Genomic DNA, 16,927 nt, shown 5'->3' on the forward strand with positions numbered 1-16,927 from the left:
TCCCTCCACCAGTCCTTTGGAGCTGACTTCATGTGCTAGGACAGGTATGTCCCTATCTCAGCAGGGTATGAGGCCACTGGCTACCCTCACCTGATTTAGCCCTCCTTTCGAAGCGGTGTACCGGGGTGTGGCTGATGTCACATGCAAACAGCTGCTTGGAGCACTGGTGGGGACCAAAGGTGAGCGGCTGCCCCAGAATGGACACAACAAGCCCCTTTTCCAGAGGCGCCACCCTTCCCTGGACACTCCACACCTACTGCGATAATAAATGTACTTTGAACTTTGAGGCTGGTCGATGGGGCTGGGCAATAATGGTGCGGCGTGGGCCAGACGTTTGTGTGCTGTAGTGGTCTGTGAATGAAAGACAAGTGAGAAACGAGGCTGTGCTCTGTTACCGTTACAGTGACGAGAAACCTGAAGAGCACGAGCAGGCCGGGCAGCGGGAGAAGGTGGTGAAGGTGAAGAAGCACAAGGTGAAGAAGGATGAGCGGGACGAGGAGAGGCGCGGGGAAGCCCAGACGACGGAAGCGCCAGTCCCCGAGCCGGCAGACGGCGCCAAAGTCGAGACGGCGGAGCAAGAGGGGGCTGTGGCGGCCACCCCTTCCACCCCGAAGCCCCGGCGTTCCCTGATTCGAGACCGGGGGCCCCTATATGACGACCCCACGCTTCCCGAGGGCTGGACGCGCAAACTGAAGCAGCGGAAGTCGGGTCGGTCGGCAGGGAAGTACGACGTCTACATTATAAAGTAAGTGACCGCTGGGGTTGGAGAGATGTTTCTGTGGGAGTTGTGGAATGGGGAAGGGCAAAGGCCACTGGTACTCAGTACACTCCCACAAGAATGGAGAGAGATCCTCTGCTCCTCGACTGTGAGTTGCTCAAAGCTCACGTCCCCCGACTGAGATGACCAAATTGGGAACCACCAACCTCTGACTGGGGCCCAAAGAGCCCGCACCGCCCAATTGTGACCAATTATCCAACTACCCCGTCCGTCTTTCGACTGTGGGAGGAAACCCTCGCAGTCCCAGGGAGAACGGACAAACTCCTTACAGGCGATGGTGGGAATTGAACCATGTCACGGGCACTGCAATAGCATTATGCTACCCTGCTGCCTGTGTATCATGCTTTCTCACTCACTGTAGCTTGCCCACGGACTGTGACAGTTGCCTTCATTTCTCTGGACACACCCCGCCCCCGAGAGTGTTTGTCCTCTGTTCAGGGATCTAGGAGAAACTCAGCAGGTTAAGCAGCATCTATGGAAGGGAATAATTTTATTTATGTTCATCCATTGAGATACAGCGTGGAATAGGCCCTGCGAGCCGCACCATCCAGCAATCCCCTGATCTAAATGTGGGACAGTTTACAATGACCAATTAACCTACTACCCAGACTATGGGAGGAAAACTGGAGCAGAGTCATGGGGAGAACGGACAAACTCCTCACACACAGCAGTGGGAATGATAATGTGGGGAGGTAAGGGGCAGAGTACAAGCTGGCAGGTGATAGGTGAGATTAGGTGATGTAGAAGTGGGCGATCATTAATATATACAATTAATTAATTCTATTGATTTTCTTTGTTCTGTGAATGCGTGCAGGAAAATGAATCTCGGGGTTCTATAATGTGACATATATGTACTTCGATAATAAATTTACTTTGAACTTTGATGTGAGATAGGCGGATGGCTTGTGTCCCCTACTCAGCCCGAAATGTTCAACTGTTTATTCTCCTCAATAGACGCCTCCTGGCCTGCCGAGTTCCTCCAGCACTTTGTGTGTTTTCTTTGCTTTAACACTGCGTAAATCGCTCTTGATTCTATACATCCCAGTTAGGTTAGCTGGGAGCTGGGGCTTCGATAGTTGTAGCATTCCCCCCACACCCTTACTTTATTCTCTCTGCTCCCTCCTGTCTTATTGCCTTCTCTTTCTTCCACTCTCCTCCCCCTCACTCTGCCTATTTGGTACCTACCTCTCTCCTCCACCCTCCATTCTCACTGTTGTCCCACACTCGTCCGACACTCCTTCCAGATCACTGTCGCTCTCCGTATGTACCCTCCCCCTCTCCGCCGCCCCCCCCTCAGCTTTCAATCCCCTCCTGAACCAAGCCTGGGAGTGAACTACAGCTTAACGGAGGATGTCCGCGTTGCCTCCCACGTTTTGACACCCTGGTCTTTTTCCTCTTTTTGCCTCCTCAGCCCGCAAGGCAAAGCCTTCCGTTCCAAAGTGGAGCTCCTGGCGCACTTCGAAAAGGTCGGCGACACCACCCTTGACCCTAGCGACTTTGACTTCACGGTCACGGGCCGAGGAAGCCCCTCGAGGAGAGAGAAGAAGCCACCCAAAAAGCCAAAGACCCCCAAGTCACCTGGCACTGGCAGGGGACGGGGCCGGCCCAAAGGTAGTGGCAAGGATAAGATGGTGCGGAAGAGCGGCCCGTCAAAGAGGCTGTCAGAAAAGAGCGCGGCCAAGCTCCTGGTTAAGATGCCCTTCGCAGCCCCCCTGCTGCAGAAAGCTGAGGGAGGCACGTCTTCCATGGAGCAGCATCCGAAAGTGCGCAAGGGGGTACCCGGTAGGAAGAGGAAGTCTGACAGCGACCCCCAGGTGGTTCCCAAGAAGAGGGGCCGGAAGCCGGGAGGAGGGGGCGGCGGGGGGGCGGCTGTGGCAAAGAAGAAGGCAGTCAAGGAGGTGTCTGCTAAGCCCGAGGAGGTGGCCGTCCTGCCCATCAAGAAGCGAAACCTAGGGGAGGAGAGCTCTCCCCTGAAGAAGCGGAAGAGCACGCGCATCTTCGAGGAGGACACCGGCACACCAGTGGTGGGGAGCTCGCTGGCGAGGGAGGGCAGCGAGGCGGAAGAGCTGGCTGGTGCTGGGAAGGGACAGAAAGGCGCCAAGAGCGCGGCGCCTAAGGCACGAGAAGGCAGCCCCAAAGCCCGGAGCCTCAAGAAGGAGTGTCCGCCACTGACCGAGGCCCCAAAGGAATTGGCGTCCCCGGAGGCAGAGAGCTCCAAGGACGGCAGCAGCCCCTCGGAACGCAAAGACTTGAGCGGCCGGGCGTGCGGCGAGGAGAAGCCGCTGCGCGCCCGACCCGAGGCCGACCTGCTGCCGAAGGAGCCCCCAAAGACTGAGCTCGCGGAGAAGAGCAAACTGAGAGGCGAGGGTGAGCAGCGGGGAGTCATCTCGGCCGTCCCCAGGCCGGCCAGGGAGGAGGCGGCCGACGCCCGGGCGACTGTTTCCGAGAGAGTGAGCTGACTTTCGCAGGAAGAAGGAAACAATGACGACAACAACAAAAAAAGAAATGGACGAGGCAGCTGTTGTGTCTTTTTCTCATTGTGAGTAGGGCTCTGAACGAAGGCTTTCCAGACCAGTTGATGCTGAACCTCGAAGCTTATATGGGGCAAGATTTAATTTCTAATTTCCTCTTTGAAGTGTTTGCATCTGTTAGGTGGTCAAGTGTTCAGTCTGTCTTTTGTGTTTTGTTCAGACCTTGGTTTAAAAAAAGATAAGCGAGAGGTCGACCTGCGCCCCCAGCCTCCCTCCCTCTTCTTTTCCCTCCCTCCTCCATGTCCTTCCCCTCTCTCCTTCCTCCTCCCCTCCTACCTCACCCTTCTTCCTGCCTGCAGAGAGTGGGATGGGGGGATGGAGGGAAGAAGGAAGAAGAAGGAGGTTTATATAAAAAAAAAAGTTACCGTGCCTTCTGTGTGTGGCTCGCGAGCTTGTCTCGTGTTGGGGTGCCCCTTGGGCTTAAAGTCGGTGGGTCTTGAAGCTTCTCGGCCTCACTTCTGTCTTGACGCTGGACTTGTTTTGGGAGTGGGGAGGGGTGGGGTCGCGATGAGTGGACGTGAGTACCGGAGGCAGGGTGGTGTGGGCTCCACCGGTGCCTCAACCCTCACGTTACACTGACCTCTTCCTCCCAGTCAGCAGCCCGTTGGGTCCTCAACCCTCCTCTCCCGGTCAGTCCCTCATTGGGTTGTGTTGCAGAATTTGCAGGGCTGGGGCTGGTGTGGTGGCAGGAGAGGGGAGATTGTCCCCCACCATCCCCTCCAACCCCTGGTACCAGCGGAGTTGGGGGGAGTCCGCGGTGGGGCAGGCGTCAGCAAGGCGGAGCTCTGCACCTCACCCCACCCAGTGGTGCAGGAGGGGTGAGCGCAAGTGTGCTGCCCGCGTCCAGGTGGACCAACATGGCCTCGCCAGCCACCGGCGGGGTAGGAAGTGTGACCGGGACACAGTTCAAGGAGGCTTCTGAGTGGGCACCTTCTGAATGGTGCGGGTGGGGAGGGGGGAGTGAGTGGATGCTTTTGGGGTAGGGGGGAAAGGTACGATCTTCTGAAAGAAATCCCTCTTTTGCGTGCAGTGAGTTCGGGGTAGACAGTTGTGCAGCAAGCTTACGGCACACCATGGCCCCACCCCTCTCCCCACCTCCAGGTACTCCTGAGCACCCCCCCCCCAAAAAAACTGGGAGCTGCAGAGCGAGTGACCCCTGCGGATTTCCGTGTGCACGTGTATAATCTTCTAAACCATATGCACGAGAGAACACACCCTCACTCCGGAGGCACGACTTGGGAGCCCTGAGACTGGAGGCTTTACCCTAGTCAGTCGAAAGGGACCGAGACCTTCCCCCACCCCTTCCGCACCTGCAACCACGCACAGAGCACTCCACAGGCAGACGCCCCTGCCCACTCTTCTCCGTTGCCTTGCTGCACCTCTGTCTGCTCCAGAAGTCGTCTTCGCTTTGCCTCTTTTTTTGGGTGGGTGGGGGGGGAGGTGGGAGATGAATCGAGGGAGGGAGGTTTTATACAAAATAAAGTCGTCATCTCCGAAAAGAAATACTGACCAACTTTATCTTTAGATAGGACTAAATAGTTCAATGGATTGGTAGTTGTTTTGGTATTGTGCGTCGTGAGAGAGAAAGGAACACGTACTCCCACTGCGCTACGTTGAAGGGTTGCCAACACTTTGAGATGGTGGTTGTATCTCAGTAGCAGTCCTGCCAGCCTGCTCTTCACATCCCATAGAGTGGTCATGTCTGCTGGACCGGAAATCTTCCTGCCTGCACTGTTGACTAGAGCTTCTCACTGTACTGTAGGATGTTCTTCATATAGTGATATTATTTATATATTGGAGAGTTTTGATTGGCTCTGTCTTTTCCTTTCAAGCACCAATCAAGCTACCTAAAATATACTGACATCCCCCCCCCCCCACCCCTGCTCCCCTTTAGAACAGATGCTTTTGAACTCTGCAGTACTGCCCAGTCTTGCGATCTGGCCTTTCGGTGACCTGCAGGGTGGCTGCTGAGGGCACACTCTCCATCTGTGTCCGTTGGTTTCAGCTGCAGCCAGCTTTGTGTCTTGCGTGACGGATACTACTTCCTGTAACGTACTGATGCCCCTCTTTCCCGCACCTCGCCTCCTTAGCAGAAGAGACAGCTCGAGGTCAGACTGGTGTTTGTACAAACCCCTGTGCCAAAACATGGTCCTGTTGGCACAGGCACTGTGAAAGTATGGTCCCTTTAGTGGCCTACGCACTGATAATAGAAAGCTCTTAGTGATGTATCTCAGCCAGTGCTCTCCTTCACTGATTGGAACATTTGCAGCCAGAAATCCAATACGGTGTCCACCCTACAGATGTGCCTGCCATAGACACTGGCGCGTGTTTCAATATCTCTGTGTGTCCGCATTCCTCTTCACCCTCCTCCACCCTGGGCCAAGTGCATTCAGAGTGGAATTACCCCAGGATGAGCCGGCATCCAAAGTCCCTGACTAAATCCCTTGCGGCTGCACCAGTCACAATAATGGGTCATTGTAGATCAACCCAGTGGGCAGCCTGCCCAGATGATGGAGAGCTCACCTCCCCACATGCTGGATCCATGTGCGCAGAGATCATTTAGTACTGTGTTGTGTGTCAGATTACAGTGGGGTCGCGATGTTGCCTCTTATTAAGTCTCCCTCAGGTTAGTCGGCCAGTCTTGAATTCCAAATTTGCTATTGTCCATAAAAATAAATGCTGGTATGAGGTAACTAGCTGACAAGTTGGGGTTTGAACTGACTCTGTTCCCCTAAGGGTAAGTAATTCAGGGAGGAATTAGATGGGAGGGATGGTGGCCACACACACACACACACACACACACACACACACACACACGTGAATGTGGCTCTTTTTCCAATTAACGCCCCAAAAAGATTTCATCAAACCATCTTTCTCGCCCTCGGAAGCTGCCTCCATTCATTGTGCAGGCGCAGATTCTGCGGCTGAGGTATCCCACACTGCGGATCACCATCACTGTTCTTCCACTTTGGTGCCCCATGAAACACAATGTCCCAAGCGTCCTAGCATTCCCCCCCCCCCCCAACCAGCTACAGATGGTCAGTCCTTTTGTTCAGTTCTTTCATTCCTTAATAAGCACCAAATGGCACCCATAGGTGCTTTGCATCGGACTGGTCAGCCCCTCCCTGAGTTTCAAACCTCTCGGAAATGCAATAACTGACCAGTCACTAGACTTTGGCCTCCCACTGGTGTCTGTCTTGCCACACGCTGGCTGCAAGTGTCTCTTTGAAGGGGGAATGTCCCCAAGGGGAGTGCTGCCAAACCACGCCCCCTCCCAAATGTCTGGGTTTGATTTTCTGTGCAGCAGTCTCTCTGGGAAGCTCCATGTAATGTTTGCCCTGCGTAGTCCTAGTCCTTGTGAAGATTTTGGCGTTTTGCTTGCTCGGGGAGGAGAAGTAATGCTCCCTCATCCTGCCCTCCCTCTCCTCCAGCTCCTTGTAGGCTCCCGCATTACACAAACGGTGAGGATTAGGAGGCGGGTGGGGGGGTGGTGAAATGAGCAGAGTGCCGGAGGGGTAGGTGTTTGCAAATCAATTGCTGAAGTTTAAAGTGACAGTATTGTATTGTCCTGTGCGTGGATGTACTGAAATGTGTTGTTGGATTGACGTAATTTGAATTTAATCTCGGACAAGCCACGGGGTGCCCGAGTGAATTTGGGTGGCGCTTTTTGTCTCCAGTCGAGGTATTGAAGGTTTTTGCCCGCAGTGTTAACTTGAATGTTATCATTAATGATTTATGATGATTTTTAACCATTCCCTGCATAAGCGTTCTTCAGAATCCATGTCACACAGTCCTCTGGCATACGCCCTTTTTGTTTGTTTTTCCCAGAGTTAGAGACCCGTATCAACAGCTTTTGTGTCAGTAGGTTATTCATTGTTGTCGTGGGGAAGAATTGCACTTGCACTGATGTTCAGCTTGGGCAGTTCCCAGAAACCGCATGGACCTGTGTACCGACCACTGCTCCCTGCTCCCCAAACCCGTGTCCACGTTGCACGAAGAAGAACGTGAGAGACGCGGGCTGCTGCAGATACCAGTTGTTGATTTGTACCGAGGTCCTGTGGGCAGGGGTGGTGGTGGGGAAACTCCAGAAATGTGGCCAGCTGACTTCATAGGCGTTCCCCCAAGCCCAAGTCAGTAACTCTGGTGCTCCTGGCCGCCCACCCTCCTCACAGAATCTGGAGGTGGCAGTCTTTACCCTTCGTAAATTCTGCCACCAATTCAGGTTGTTTTCACCTCTTCCTTGGTGTGAGTCTGGGGCGCTCACTGTGAAAGGCAGAGGACAATGCTAGACACAAAGTCCATCTGGAATAATCGTTCTGGGTTTGCGAAGGCATAAGGCCAGGAAATTCATTGAGATCGGACTCAGTGCACATGAGAATGCGAGTGTGGTGTAGTGGGAGCACATTGGGGCTACAGCAGCCCTTGGTTTGATTCCTTTGTTACCATTCTGCGGTGGTTTCGGGTAGGCTCGTCCCCACAGCTGTTCAGTCTGTGTGGGTGAGTGATTCCTCAGTACGATCAGTGTAACTACCCGGCACTGGTCCTCTGCTGACCTGGTCACACAGTTCTGCCTTCGACTCGCTGCGCTCAGGGCTCCTGCTCGGGACTTAACCTACAGAATCACACAGAAGACAGCCACGGCCTGCTTCTGCTTTGCAGAGGGTGGGAAGATCCCCTTTGTAAAGAGGGCTCGGTGCCTCTTTCTTGGCATGCCCTCTGCTCACCCTCTCTGTCCAACTTTCTTGTGCCTAGCTGGTCCCTGCCAGCCTAGCCTCCCAGTGAACGGGATCTTGCCTTGGGAACCTAGCTCCATTTGGGGAGTGAACCAGGTTGTGATTTGGTGTCATGGAGCATCAAGCAAGTTCCTCGATGTCTGGAAGCAATCCAGAAGTTGGAGGAAAGGCGACTGTCTGTTTGTGGTGGAGGGGAGGTGCCCAGTACACTCCAAGTTTTCTGAGATAACTTTAACCTCCCAGGTTCCCTCTCCCTTCAGTGACCAGTACACTGGCGGTCTGTAGACTGATAGTCCGCCAGGCTTTAAGTTCAGCAACTTCTCTCCTCCGGTTCTTAAGTCTTTTCCTCAAAAAAGAGTGCAGACCCACTCAGTGTTTCCACACTTCCCCTGGAAGGATGTCTTGCTTTACTTGCCATGGTTTGACAGCTCCTCCTGGCAGCCAAACATAGGGGCGCCAGACAGGGGCTGAGGTCCCACCAAAATCCCGTTGTAGTCGGCACACTCCCTCCACGACGTCTTTCTTGTGTGTGTGTGCGTGTGTGTGTGTGTGTGCGCGCGCGCGGGTGCGTGTTTCGTCAGTGCCGAGAATTTTCTTGTTAGAACCAATAGCCAATACCGCCTAGGTTTAACCTGTGACTTTTATTCTTTAGGATAATGCTTTTTTTTTTGTTTTGTTTTTGCACGGAAATAGAGAAACAAGTTTATATTTTTTTTAAAAAAAGAGAAAAAAAATCATAATTGTAAAACTGTTCTGCTTGTGAATTCACCAAAACCTCTTTCAGTAAAGAAAATAATATATGCATACATATATATAAAAATATATATATCTATAAATAAAATCGTGGCTTTTACAGTGTTCACATTTACCATCACATAGGTAACTCGGTTGGTGTGCTTATGTTTTTATTTTTTAATGACTCCGATTTAAAGAGAAAAGAAATAAATTAACTAGCTTCCCTCTGCCTCTTTTGGCCTATGTCTGACCAGAAGCACATTGAGATACGTGAACTTTAATCCAGCTGTGTTCTCGGCCACAGACCTGTGTTTTGTAATTTAAAAAGAGAAAAAATGCCTATCTTTAACAAAAAAAAAGAAACAGCGTGTGACCATAGCGGGACATCAGGGAGGAGGAATCGCGATTGGGGAGGGCTGGCATGTTGTTACCTGGGCGCAAAATAGAAGAGGCGAGTAAGCGCTTCCGTATTTCAATACCTGTGGCTGGTTTCCAGCTCAGTGCGTGTGATTGAACTTTTTTTTAAAAATAGATAATCCATTTGTCCGGTGAAGATTGACCGGATGGGGGACCACTTGGTTTATATTTTTTATCTTTTAGTAATATATAGAGCTTCCTATAGAATATAAACATATAGTTTCCTATAGAATATATCTGTATAGTTACATAATAGATTCTAGCTCAGTGCTTCCTTTCGTCTATATATTATAATTACCGTGACTATGAATCCTATCCTGTAGCTTGTGACTGGTTGGAGCAGTACTAGGCTGTCTTCTTTGTAACTGCACATACAGTGCTGAAGTGTTTGTTCTAACTGTACGGAGCCCCATTTCTCAGGCAGGGCACACAGCGCTCAGAGTTATTACTGGGCTCCCTGTTTGCCGGACAGGGCACACAGCGCTCAGAGTAATTACTGGGCTCCCTGTTTGTCCGCCAGGGCGTGCGCCAGAGTGGTTATGGAACCCTCTGTTTGCCCGACAGGAGATGCACTTCTCAGAGTAATTACAAAGCTCTCGTTAGTCTGGCAGTGCACACACCGCTCAGAGTAATTACAGAGTCCCCTGTTTGTTCAGTGAGGTGAACTCTCTGTGCCAAATTCTTCCTTGGGGTTGTGGGGGTTAAGGATCATGTGTTTTGATGTTGTCTTTGCTCACCGGTGGGTGGCAAGGGAGAAGGGTGAAGTTAATCTGTGGTGAGATGGCGTGGAGCTCACGGCTCCTCCAGCAAGACGTAAGGATTGCTCGCTGTCATAAAAGTTATTGGGGGTGGGTGGGGGTGTTTCAGGGTGAGGGGATGGTAAATGAATATCACTGTGTGTCAGATTTTGTACTCCTCGTCAGGCTGACTGGGTGACCTAGCCAGCCTCTTGTTTAACCTACCAAGTGACTCTTTCAGTATGGCTTCCATGACTCATAGCACGTACGATGAACTAATGTGGTCTCCCATCACTGTCAAAAAAACAAAATCGCAAATAAAAACTTCCAAGTCCTTTGATTTTAACCACTTGTGAGAGTTTTACTTGGGCAGTGACGTCTTCTCACAGTCCGTCAAGCTTCCAAGCTCCGCCTGGTGAGAGATTACCCCCTCACCCACCCTCTCCATGGGTTGGTCTCCACCCTTTGGGGGCAGGGACGCAGGGTAGAACAAAACACGGGTTTTGGTGGAGGGGAGGGAGTGCGATGAAGCTTGCAACAGGAGTGGGAGAGGTGGCGAGTGAGAGCCTGGCTGGGGCCTCCGTGTCTCCCTGAGTCCTTGCTCCTGCCTCACAGGCAAGTGGCTCGCTCCATCTCTCTGGGAACCAGACTGGAGGGTTGGGGTGGTGGGAGTTGGGAATGACCCGCAGGGACCTTCCATTGCTTAGCAAATGGCTTCAAAACCCCCACCCACCACTCCCATTCCCCTCCCTCCCCACGCTGTCACCCATACATACCCAGGGCTTGATGTTCCTTCCCCTCCTGCCCCATCACTACAAGATGACATGCACAGCTCATGCAACTCAGGCTGGTGAGGTGATGGTTTGCGAATGCTCGCTGTTGTATTCTCTCTCTGTGTGTGTATGCCTGTATTTTCTTTTTTTGTAGTCAGATTTATAGATTTATATTTATATTTTTAAAGTTATTAGCACCATACATAGTGTAGTGGGGGGTGGGGGTTGTTTAATGTTGCTTGTGACTAGGCAGGAGGATAGGTGACTGAAACTAATCCCAATGATTCCTACTGTCAAAGAACATGCTCTGTTGAAACCCGCTGTTGACCTGTTCACTTTACCCTGCTCTGTCTTCCCGCTGTGCCACTGCCCCTCCACCCCACGAAGACCCCGTTGTTGCCCAGCCCCCAGGCTCGTAGAAGTGCCACTAACAGGAAAAGGCAGATGGCAAGATCGCGAAACCATCTCCTAGAATCCCAGCCCCTTTGGAAGCTGGAGGTCTTGACTGGTTGCTCCATCCCCTGCCCCCACCCCCCGGCCATCATGCTGCTTTTCCCCTGCTCCTTCACCCTCACCCCAGCCCTTCCCCGTCACACTCCTAAAGCCCCCTGACGAGGCCATGTCTTCAGTACAGTAAGTTAAGGATGATAGATAAAGTTAGTCTATCAGGGAGTGGGAACAGTAGTAAAGACGAGAGAGGAGTGACAGGCCCAGAGTGGGAGGACAGGACTTGCTCTCGGGTGAAGCCACCAGCTCACTCACTGCATCTGAACTCCATAGAAGGGCATCCAAACCAGCTGAGCCTTTGGCACTCCGGGGCGGGCATTTGACAATCGCAATGTTCAGAACACCATAAACCCCGCAGAGAAGCAGCCACGTCGGCAGATGCCCATCATTTGTTGAGAAGGTGTCAGATGTACAGCAGGAATGCAGTGTATGTGTGTGTGGGAGAGAGACAGACACACAGTGTTCCGCTGTATGTGTGAGAGAGTGTTCCGCTGTGTGTGTGAGAGTTCTGCTATGTGAGACACAGATGGAGTTCCACTGTCTGTGTGAGAGACAGTGTTCTGCTGTGTGTATGTGTGTGAGAGAGCTATGGTGTTCCACTGTGGGAGAGAGAGACTGTTCCGCTGTGTGTGTGAAAAAGAAAGAGACTGTTCCACTGTGTGGGAGAGAGAGATAGTGTTCCATTCTGTGTGTGTGTGGCGGGGAGGGGGCGGGGGACAGTGTTCCACTGTGTGAGGCGAAGAGAGACAAAGAATGTTCCGCTTTGTGTGAGAGAAAGAGAGACAGAGACAGTGTTCCACTGTGTGTGAGAGAGATTGTGTTCCACTCTGTGTGTGTGTATGTGTGAGAGAGAGACTGTTCCACTGTGTGATAGAGTGACTGTGTGTGTCAGAGAGAGACTGTGATGCACTGTGTGTGTGTGTGTGTGAGAGAGGGAGAGAGTGTTCTGCTCTGTGTGTGTGTGTGAGAGAGAGACTGTTCCACTGTATATGTGTCTCAGAGAGAGACTGTGTTCCACTGTGTGTGACTGTCTTCCAAAGTGTGTGAGAAAGAGACTGTTCCACTGTGCATGTGTGTGTGTGAGAGAGAGAGAGAGACTGTTCCACTGTGTGCCTGTGAGAGTGACTGTGTTCTAATGTGTGTGAGGAAGCGATTGTCTTCCACTGTGTGTGAGAGAGAGACTGTGTTCCACTATGTGTGAGAGACTGTATTCCACTGTGTGTGTGTGTGTGTGTGAGAGAGAGAGACTGTTCCAGTGTGTGAGTGTGAGAGAGAGTTCTGCTCTGTGTGTGTGTGAGAGAGAGAATGTTCCATTCTGTGTGTGTGTGTGTGAGAGAGAGAGAGATTGTTCCGCTCTGTGTGTGTGTGTGAGAGAGAGAGAGAGAGAGAGAGATTGTTCCGCTCTATGTGTGTGAGAGAGTGTTCCACTCTGTGTGGGTGAGAGAGTGTTCCACTGTGTGAGTGTGAGAGAGAGTGTTCTGCTCTGTGTGCGTGTCTGAGTTTGTGTGAGAGATGCTGTTCCTCTGTGTGTGTGTGTGTGTGTGTCTGTCTGTCACTGTGTACAGGTGTCTGTGTGTGAGGGTGATGCTGTTCTGTGCATGTCTGGTTTAACCCTTGGTTATGTTGGAAGCTAAGTTCAGCCTTGTTTGATTCGGGGCAGACAGGCAGAGATGCTGGTAGGGTGAGTGGTGTTGGCAAGTGTCATGCAGTGGGCATTTGCCCTAGCTTGGCATGATCACTTGTTACCTGATAGAACTCAGGCAGAGGAAGCTAGTTTGGGAATCCTACATTTGGAAGACATGGTTCCTACCCAGGACACTCCAATCCTGCACTTGCCAAACCTTGCCCCCACCCCCACCCTGCTGTATCACCTCCACCCCTTCCAGGGCCCCAAAAGTGGCCACGTTTGAAAGGCGGGAATGAGCCAGTACACTCAGTACAGTGCCCGTCCCACTGACCAGTTGCTTCACCTCGCATCCCCCAACTCCAGCCTGGGCATTCCCTGCTCTTCTCTCGAGGAAGCTGTTGGCAGTGGTGGTTATGCTGGAGGAAGTATGCCCTCCTGCTCCGCTGCTCTGCAAAGCAGGAAGCTAGATACTCCTCTCAGAGAGGGAGGAAATGCAGGGATAACGGGGGACCACGAGAGTGGGACTGGGGAGTTGGAGGAAATTAAGTGGGGATAGATCAGAGAAAGACTGGATGTCTATTCCAAAATGCTGGGGGAACTCAGCAGGTCAGGCATCATCTGTGGAGAGGAATAAACAGTCAACGTTTCAAGCCAAGACCCTTCATCAGGATTGGTGATGACAGGACATCAGTCTCAATGAAAGATCTTGGCCTGAAACATCAACTGTATATTCCCCGCCATAGGTGCTGCCTGGCCTGCTGAATTCCTCCAGCATTTTGTGTGTGTTGCTCTGGATTTCCAGCGTCTGCAGAACCTCTTGTGTTTACGAGACTGCCAATCCTGCCTACCTTGCTGTCCTTTGTCACATCCAGTATCCTTCCCCGACCCTCCCTGTCACCCACCCCTCCTCCCAAGGAGAACACTGGGACCCTCTTAAACATGAGGTTCTGCAGCCCAGATGTGCTGAGTTCCTGCAGCATCCTGTGCGTGTTGCTCTGGGAACCGACCGCCCCTTTTCATTAAGGCCTGTCTCCCTCCTCGAACCAGGAACTACACCAAGGAACAGAAGTTCAGACTGGGTTGGTGGAGGGCAGAAAAGAAAACACTCCCATCCATCTGACATGTAACAGATTCCAGGCTGACACTGCCCAGTAACTTCCTTTGCTCTTGAAGCAGATGGCAGGGGCTGTGTGTAACCAGTCGTGCTTTGAATGTCTGTCACTTGCAATGTCTTCAACTTCCTCCCCCACCCAATCCTCAGACTCCTGGGAAAAATCCAAATAAATCCTAAAATACATGCCCCCACCTTCCCACTCCACAATGCCATTAACCACCCATCTGACACCAAATGAGCTGCCAGGGGTGTAGCGGGGTGGTGACCCACAAGCATTTCCCTGTGCTCTTCCTCCAAGACCTGAGATAAATTTCTGATGGCTTGATTGCTTTAACCAACTTGCTTTTAGAGAAGGTTTAGCAAAATCTGTTTTATTAGAAAGGAAATGTGAGAAAACTCCAGACCAAATGCACAAGGACTGTTATTTAAAATATACGCAGTCATGTCAGTGTTTGAGAAACATGTATCTCTCTCTTTCTCTCTTGCTCTCTCTTTCTCTCGTTTGTCATTAATACTACACTGTTAAGCCTAGTCCCTTGACTGTGGTCTTCCCAAACACCTTTAGCACATTAATCCCTTTCTCCTCTCCCCCACCCCCCTTGTTTCGTGTTAGAATTTTGGTTTTGAGCGGATTAATGTATCTTCCCCCCCCCCCACTTTATTTCTAGACTGATCAGGAAAATAAAAGTTCTTTAACCTGTCTTTTATTTGTTTGGTGTCGGAAGGGGTTGATGCGGGAGAAACTTTGGTTTATTTAACATGAGATCGATAAATTAAGGAGAGAGGGGATTAAAAAAAACAAAGGTTCTATTTTCTAAATGAAGTAGTGGGTTCTTTGTATTAAGAACAACCGAAACATACTGAGTTCACGGGAAAACCACGTGGTTTGTTAAGGAAAAAAAAAGAGGAGATTTGTATCATTTCAGTTACTGACTTGTCTGAATGTGTATCCGTATAAGTGACATGGATCCCCTACAACATATTTATTAAAAAAATCCAAACAAAGCAAAAAAACTGAAACGCTGCTTGCCTTGTTGCTGCTCTGGTGCCTTTGTCTTTGCCTCTTGTGTCTTCCTTCAGGCTCTCACCTTGCCCGGGGCGAGGAGAGGGACCTCGTGTTCTCCCACAGGCTCCTCCGCAGAGGAGCAGTCGCAACCGGAGGTGGGTAGGAGGGGAGTGCCGGTAATCTGTAGGTCCTCTCCTCGTTGAACCTCAGTTCATCTGCAGCAGCAAGACCTGTTGTAAAGCCCGACTAAAGTTTATAGTCATTCATGTCCACTGCCAAAGAGAACAACGTACCTCTGGGCCATGGTGCATAGATCACACACACAGTAATATTAGCACAAATAATAAGGTGCAGTTTTACCACAGAAATTTAAAAGTAAACAGTATAACACTACTCATAAACACAAGAAAGTCTGCAGATGCTGGAAATCCAAAGTGACACACACAAAATGCTGGAGGAACTCACAGCAGGCCAGGCAGCATCTATGGAAATGAATAAGCAGTCGACATTTCGAGCGAGACCCATCTTCAGATCCTCGTTTCTTCACTTCCATAGATGCTGCCTGACCTGCTGTGACTTCAGTATAACGCTACATACATGATGAGACCTAGGTGGTGGCAGGGAGTTCAGTAGTCTCCTGGCCTGGGGAAAGAAGCTGTTCCCATCCAAACAGTCCTTGTTCTAATGCTAAGGTACTTCTTGCCAGATGGCGTGGGAGTCAGTGATTCTAGAAACCTGTCCAGCACCTCGGCTCAACATTCAGCTGGTCCTGCCTGTCCACATTAGGCTTGTATTCCTATCCATGTGCCTTCTAAACAATGTGATTGGATCTTCCCCTAACACTTTGCTTGGCAGCTGTTTCCATATCCCACTCAACCTCTGCATAGGGAAAAAGTTCAAATTAAATTTATTATCCAAGTATGTAATGGCCAGTTTATTAGTTACCTCCTGTACCTAATAAAGTTCCCACCTAATGTTTGTGGTCTTCTGCTGCTGTAGCCCATCCACTTTAAGGTTCACGTTGTACGTTCAGAGATGCTGTTCTACCCAGCAATGCTGTAACATGGTTAGTTGAGTAACTGTCAGCTTGAACCAGCCTGGCCATTCTCCTCTGACTTCTCTCATTAATAAGCTGTTTTTTTGCCCACAAAGCCACTGCTCACTTGATGTGTGAAAAACAAAAAAAAACACAATTCTCTATATTCTAGAGACTGTTGTGCATGTAAATCCCAGGAGATCAGTTTCTGAGGTACTCAAACCACGCCATCTGGCACCAACAATCATTCCACAATCAAAGTCACTTGGATCACATTTCTTCCCCATTCTGATGTACGGCTGGACAACTGAACCTCTTGACCATGTCTGCATGCTTTGATGTATTGAGTTGCTGCCACATGATTGGCTGATTAGATGTTTGCATTAATGAGTAGGTGTGCCTAATAAAATGGCCACTGAGTGTTTGTCACCAGATTCTACCTTGATATTCATTAACTTGCTCCTCAGGAGCAATTTGCTTGTAATTCGAGCCCTCCAGTCCAGGTAACATCCTTGTAAATCTTTTCCAGCTCAAACACATGCTCCCTATGGCTCTGTGACCAGATCTGCACCAATATCTTGTGCCCTTTGCCCGCATTAGGCCCATATCCCTCTTTTTATGCTGTGGGCCAATACCATTAAGCAAAGGGTCCGTGGATCCCAGGTTGGGAACCCCTGCTCCAAACCTTTGCTGTCCATGTAACCTGTCCAAATGACATTTAAACATAAATGTCTCTAAATCTACAGCTTCCTCTGACACTGAAGATCCATATCCCCACTGCTCTCTTTCCCTTCACCTTAAAGCTGTGCCCTCTCCTTTAACACCCCACCACCCTGGGAGAAAAGATAGGAGAAGGTTCACGAGAATGATCCTGGGAACAAAAAAAGTTATGTCGAAGTTAAATAGCTCTGAACTTGCACTCGTTCAAGTTTA

The 16,927-nt window shown here is 50.7% G+C and overlaps 1 protein-coding gene across 1 annotated transcript in view; it reads left to right on the forward strand.

The window, feature by feature from the left end:
* Nucleotides 1-15,362, forward strand: part of mecp2 (methyl CpG binding protein 2) — a 103,030-nt gene extending 87,668 nt beyond the window's left edge. Inside the window, exons 2-3 of the mRNA XM_063035323.1 lie at nucleotides 404-745; nucleotides 2,190-15,362. Of these exons, the coding sequence (XP_062891393.1) occupies nucleotides 404-745; nucleotides 2,190-3,237 (1,390 nt within the window). The 3' untranslated portion in view covers nucleotides 3,238-15,362. The remainder of the gene's footprint in view (nucleotides 1-403; nucleotides 746-2,189) is intronic.
* The last annotated feature ends 1,565 nt before the right edge of the window (nucleotides 15,363-16,927 follow it).

The sequence above is a fragment of the Mobula hypostoma genome, chromosome 28 (assembly GCF_963921235.1).
Source record: "Mobula hypostoma chromosome 28, sMobHyp1.1, whole genome shotgun sequence".
NCBI classification, from domain to species: Eukaryota; Metazoa; Chordata; class Chondrichthyes; order Myliobatiformes; family Myliobatidae; genus Mobula; species Mobula hypostoma.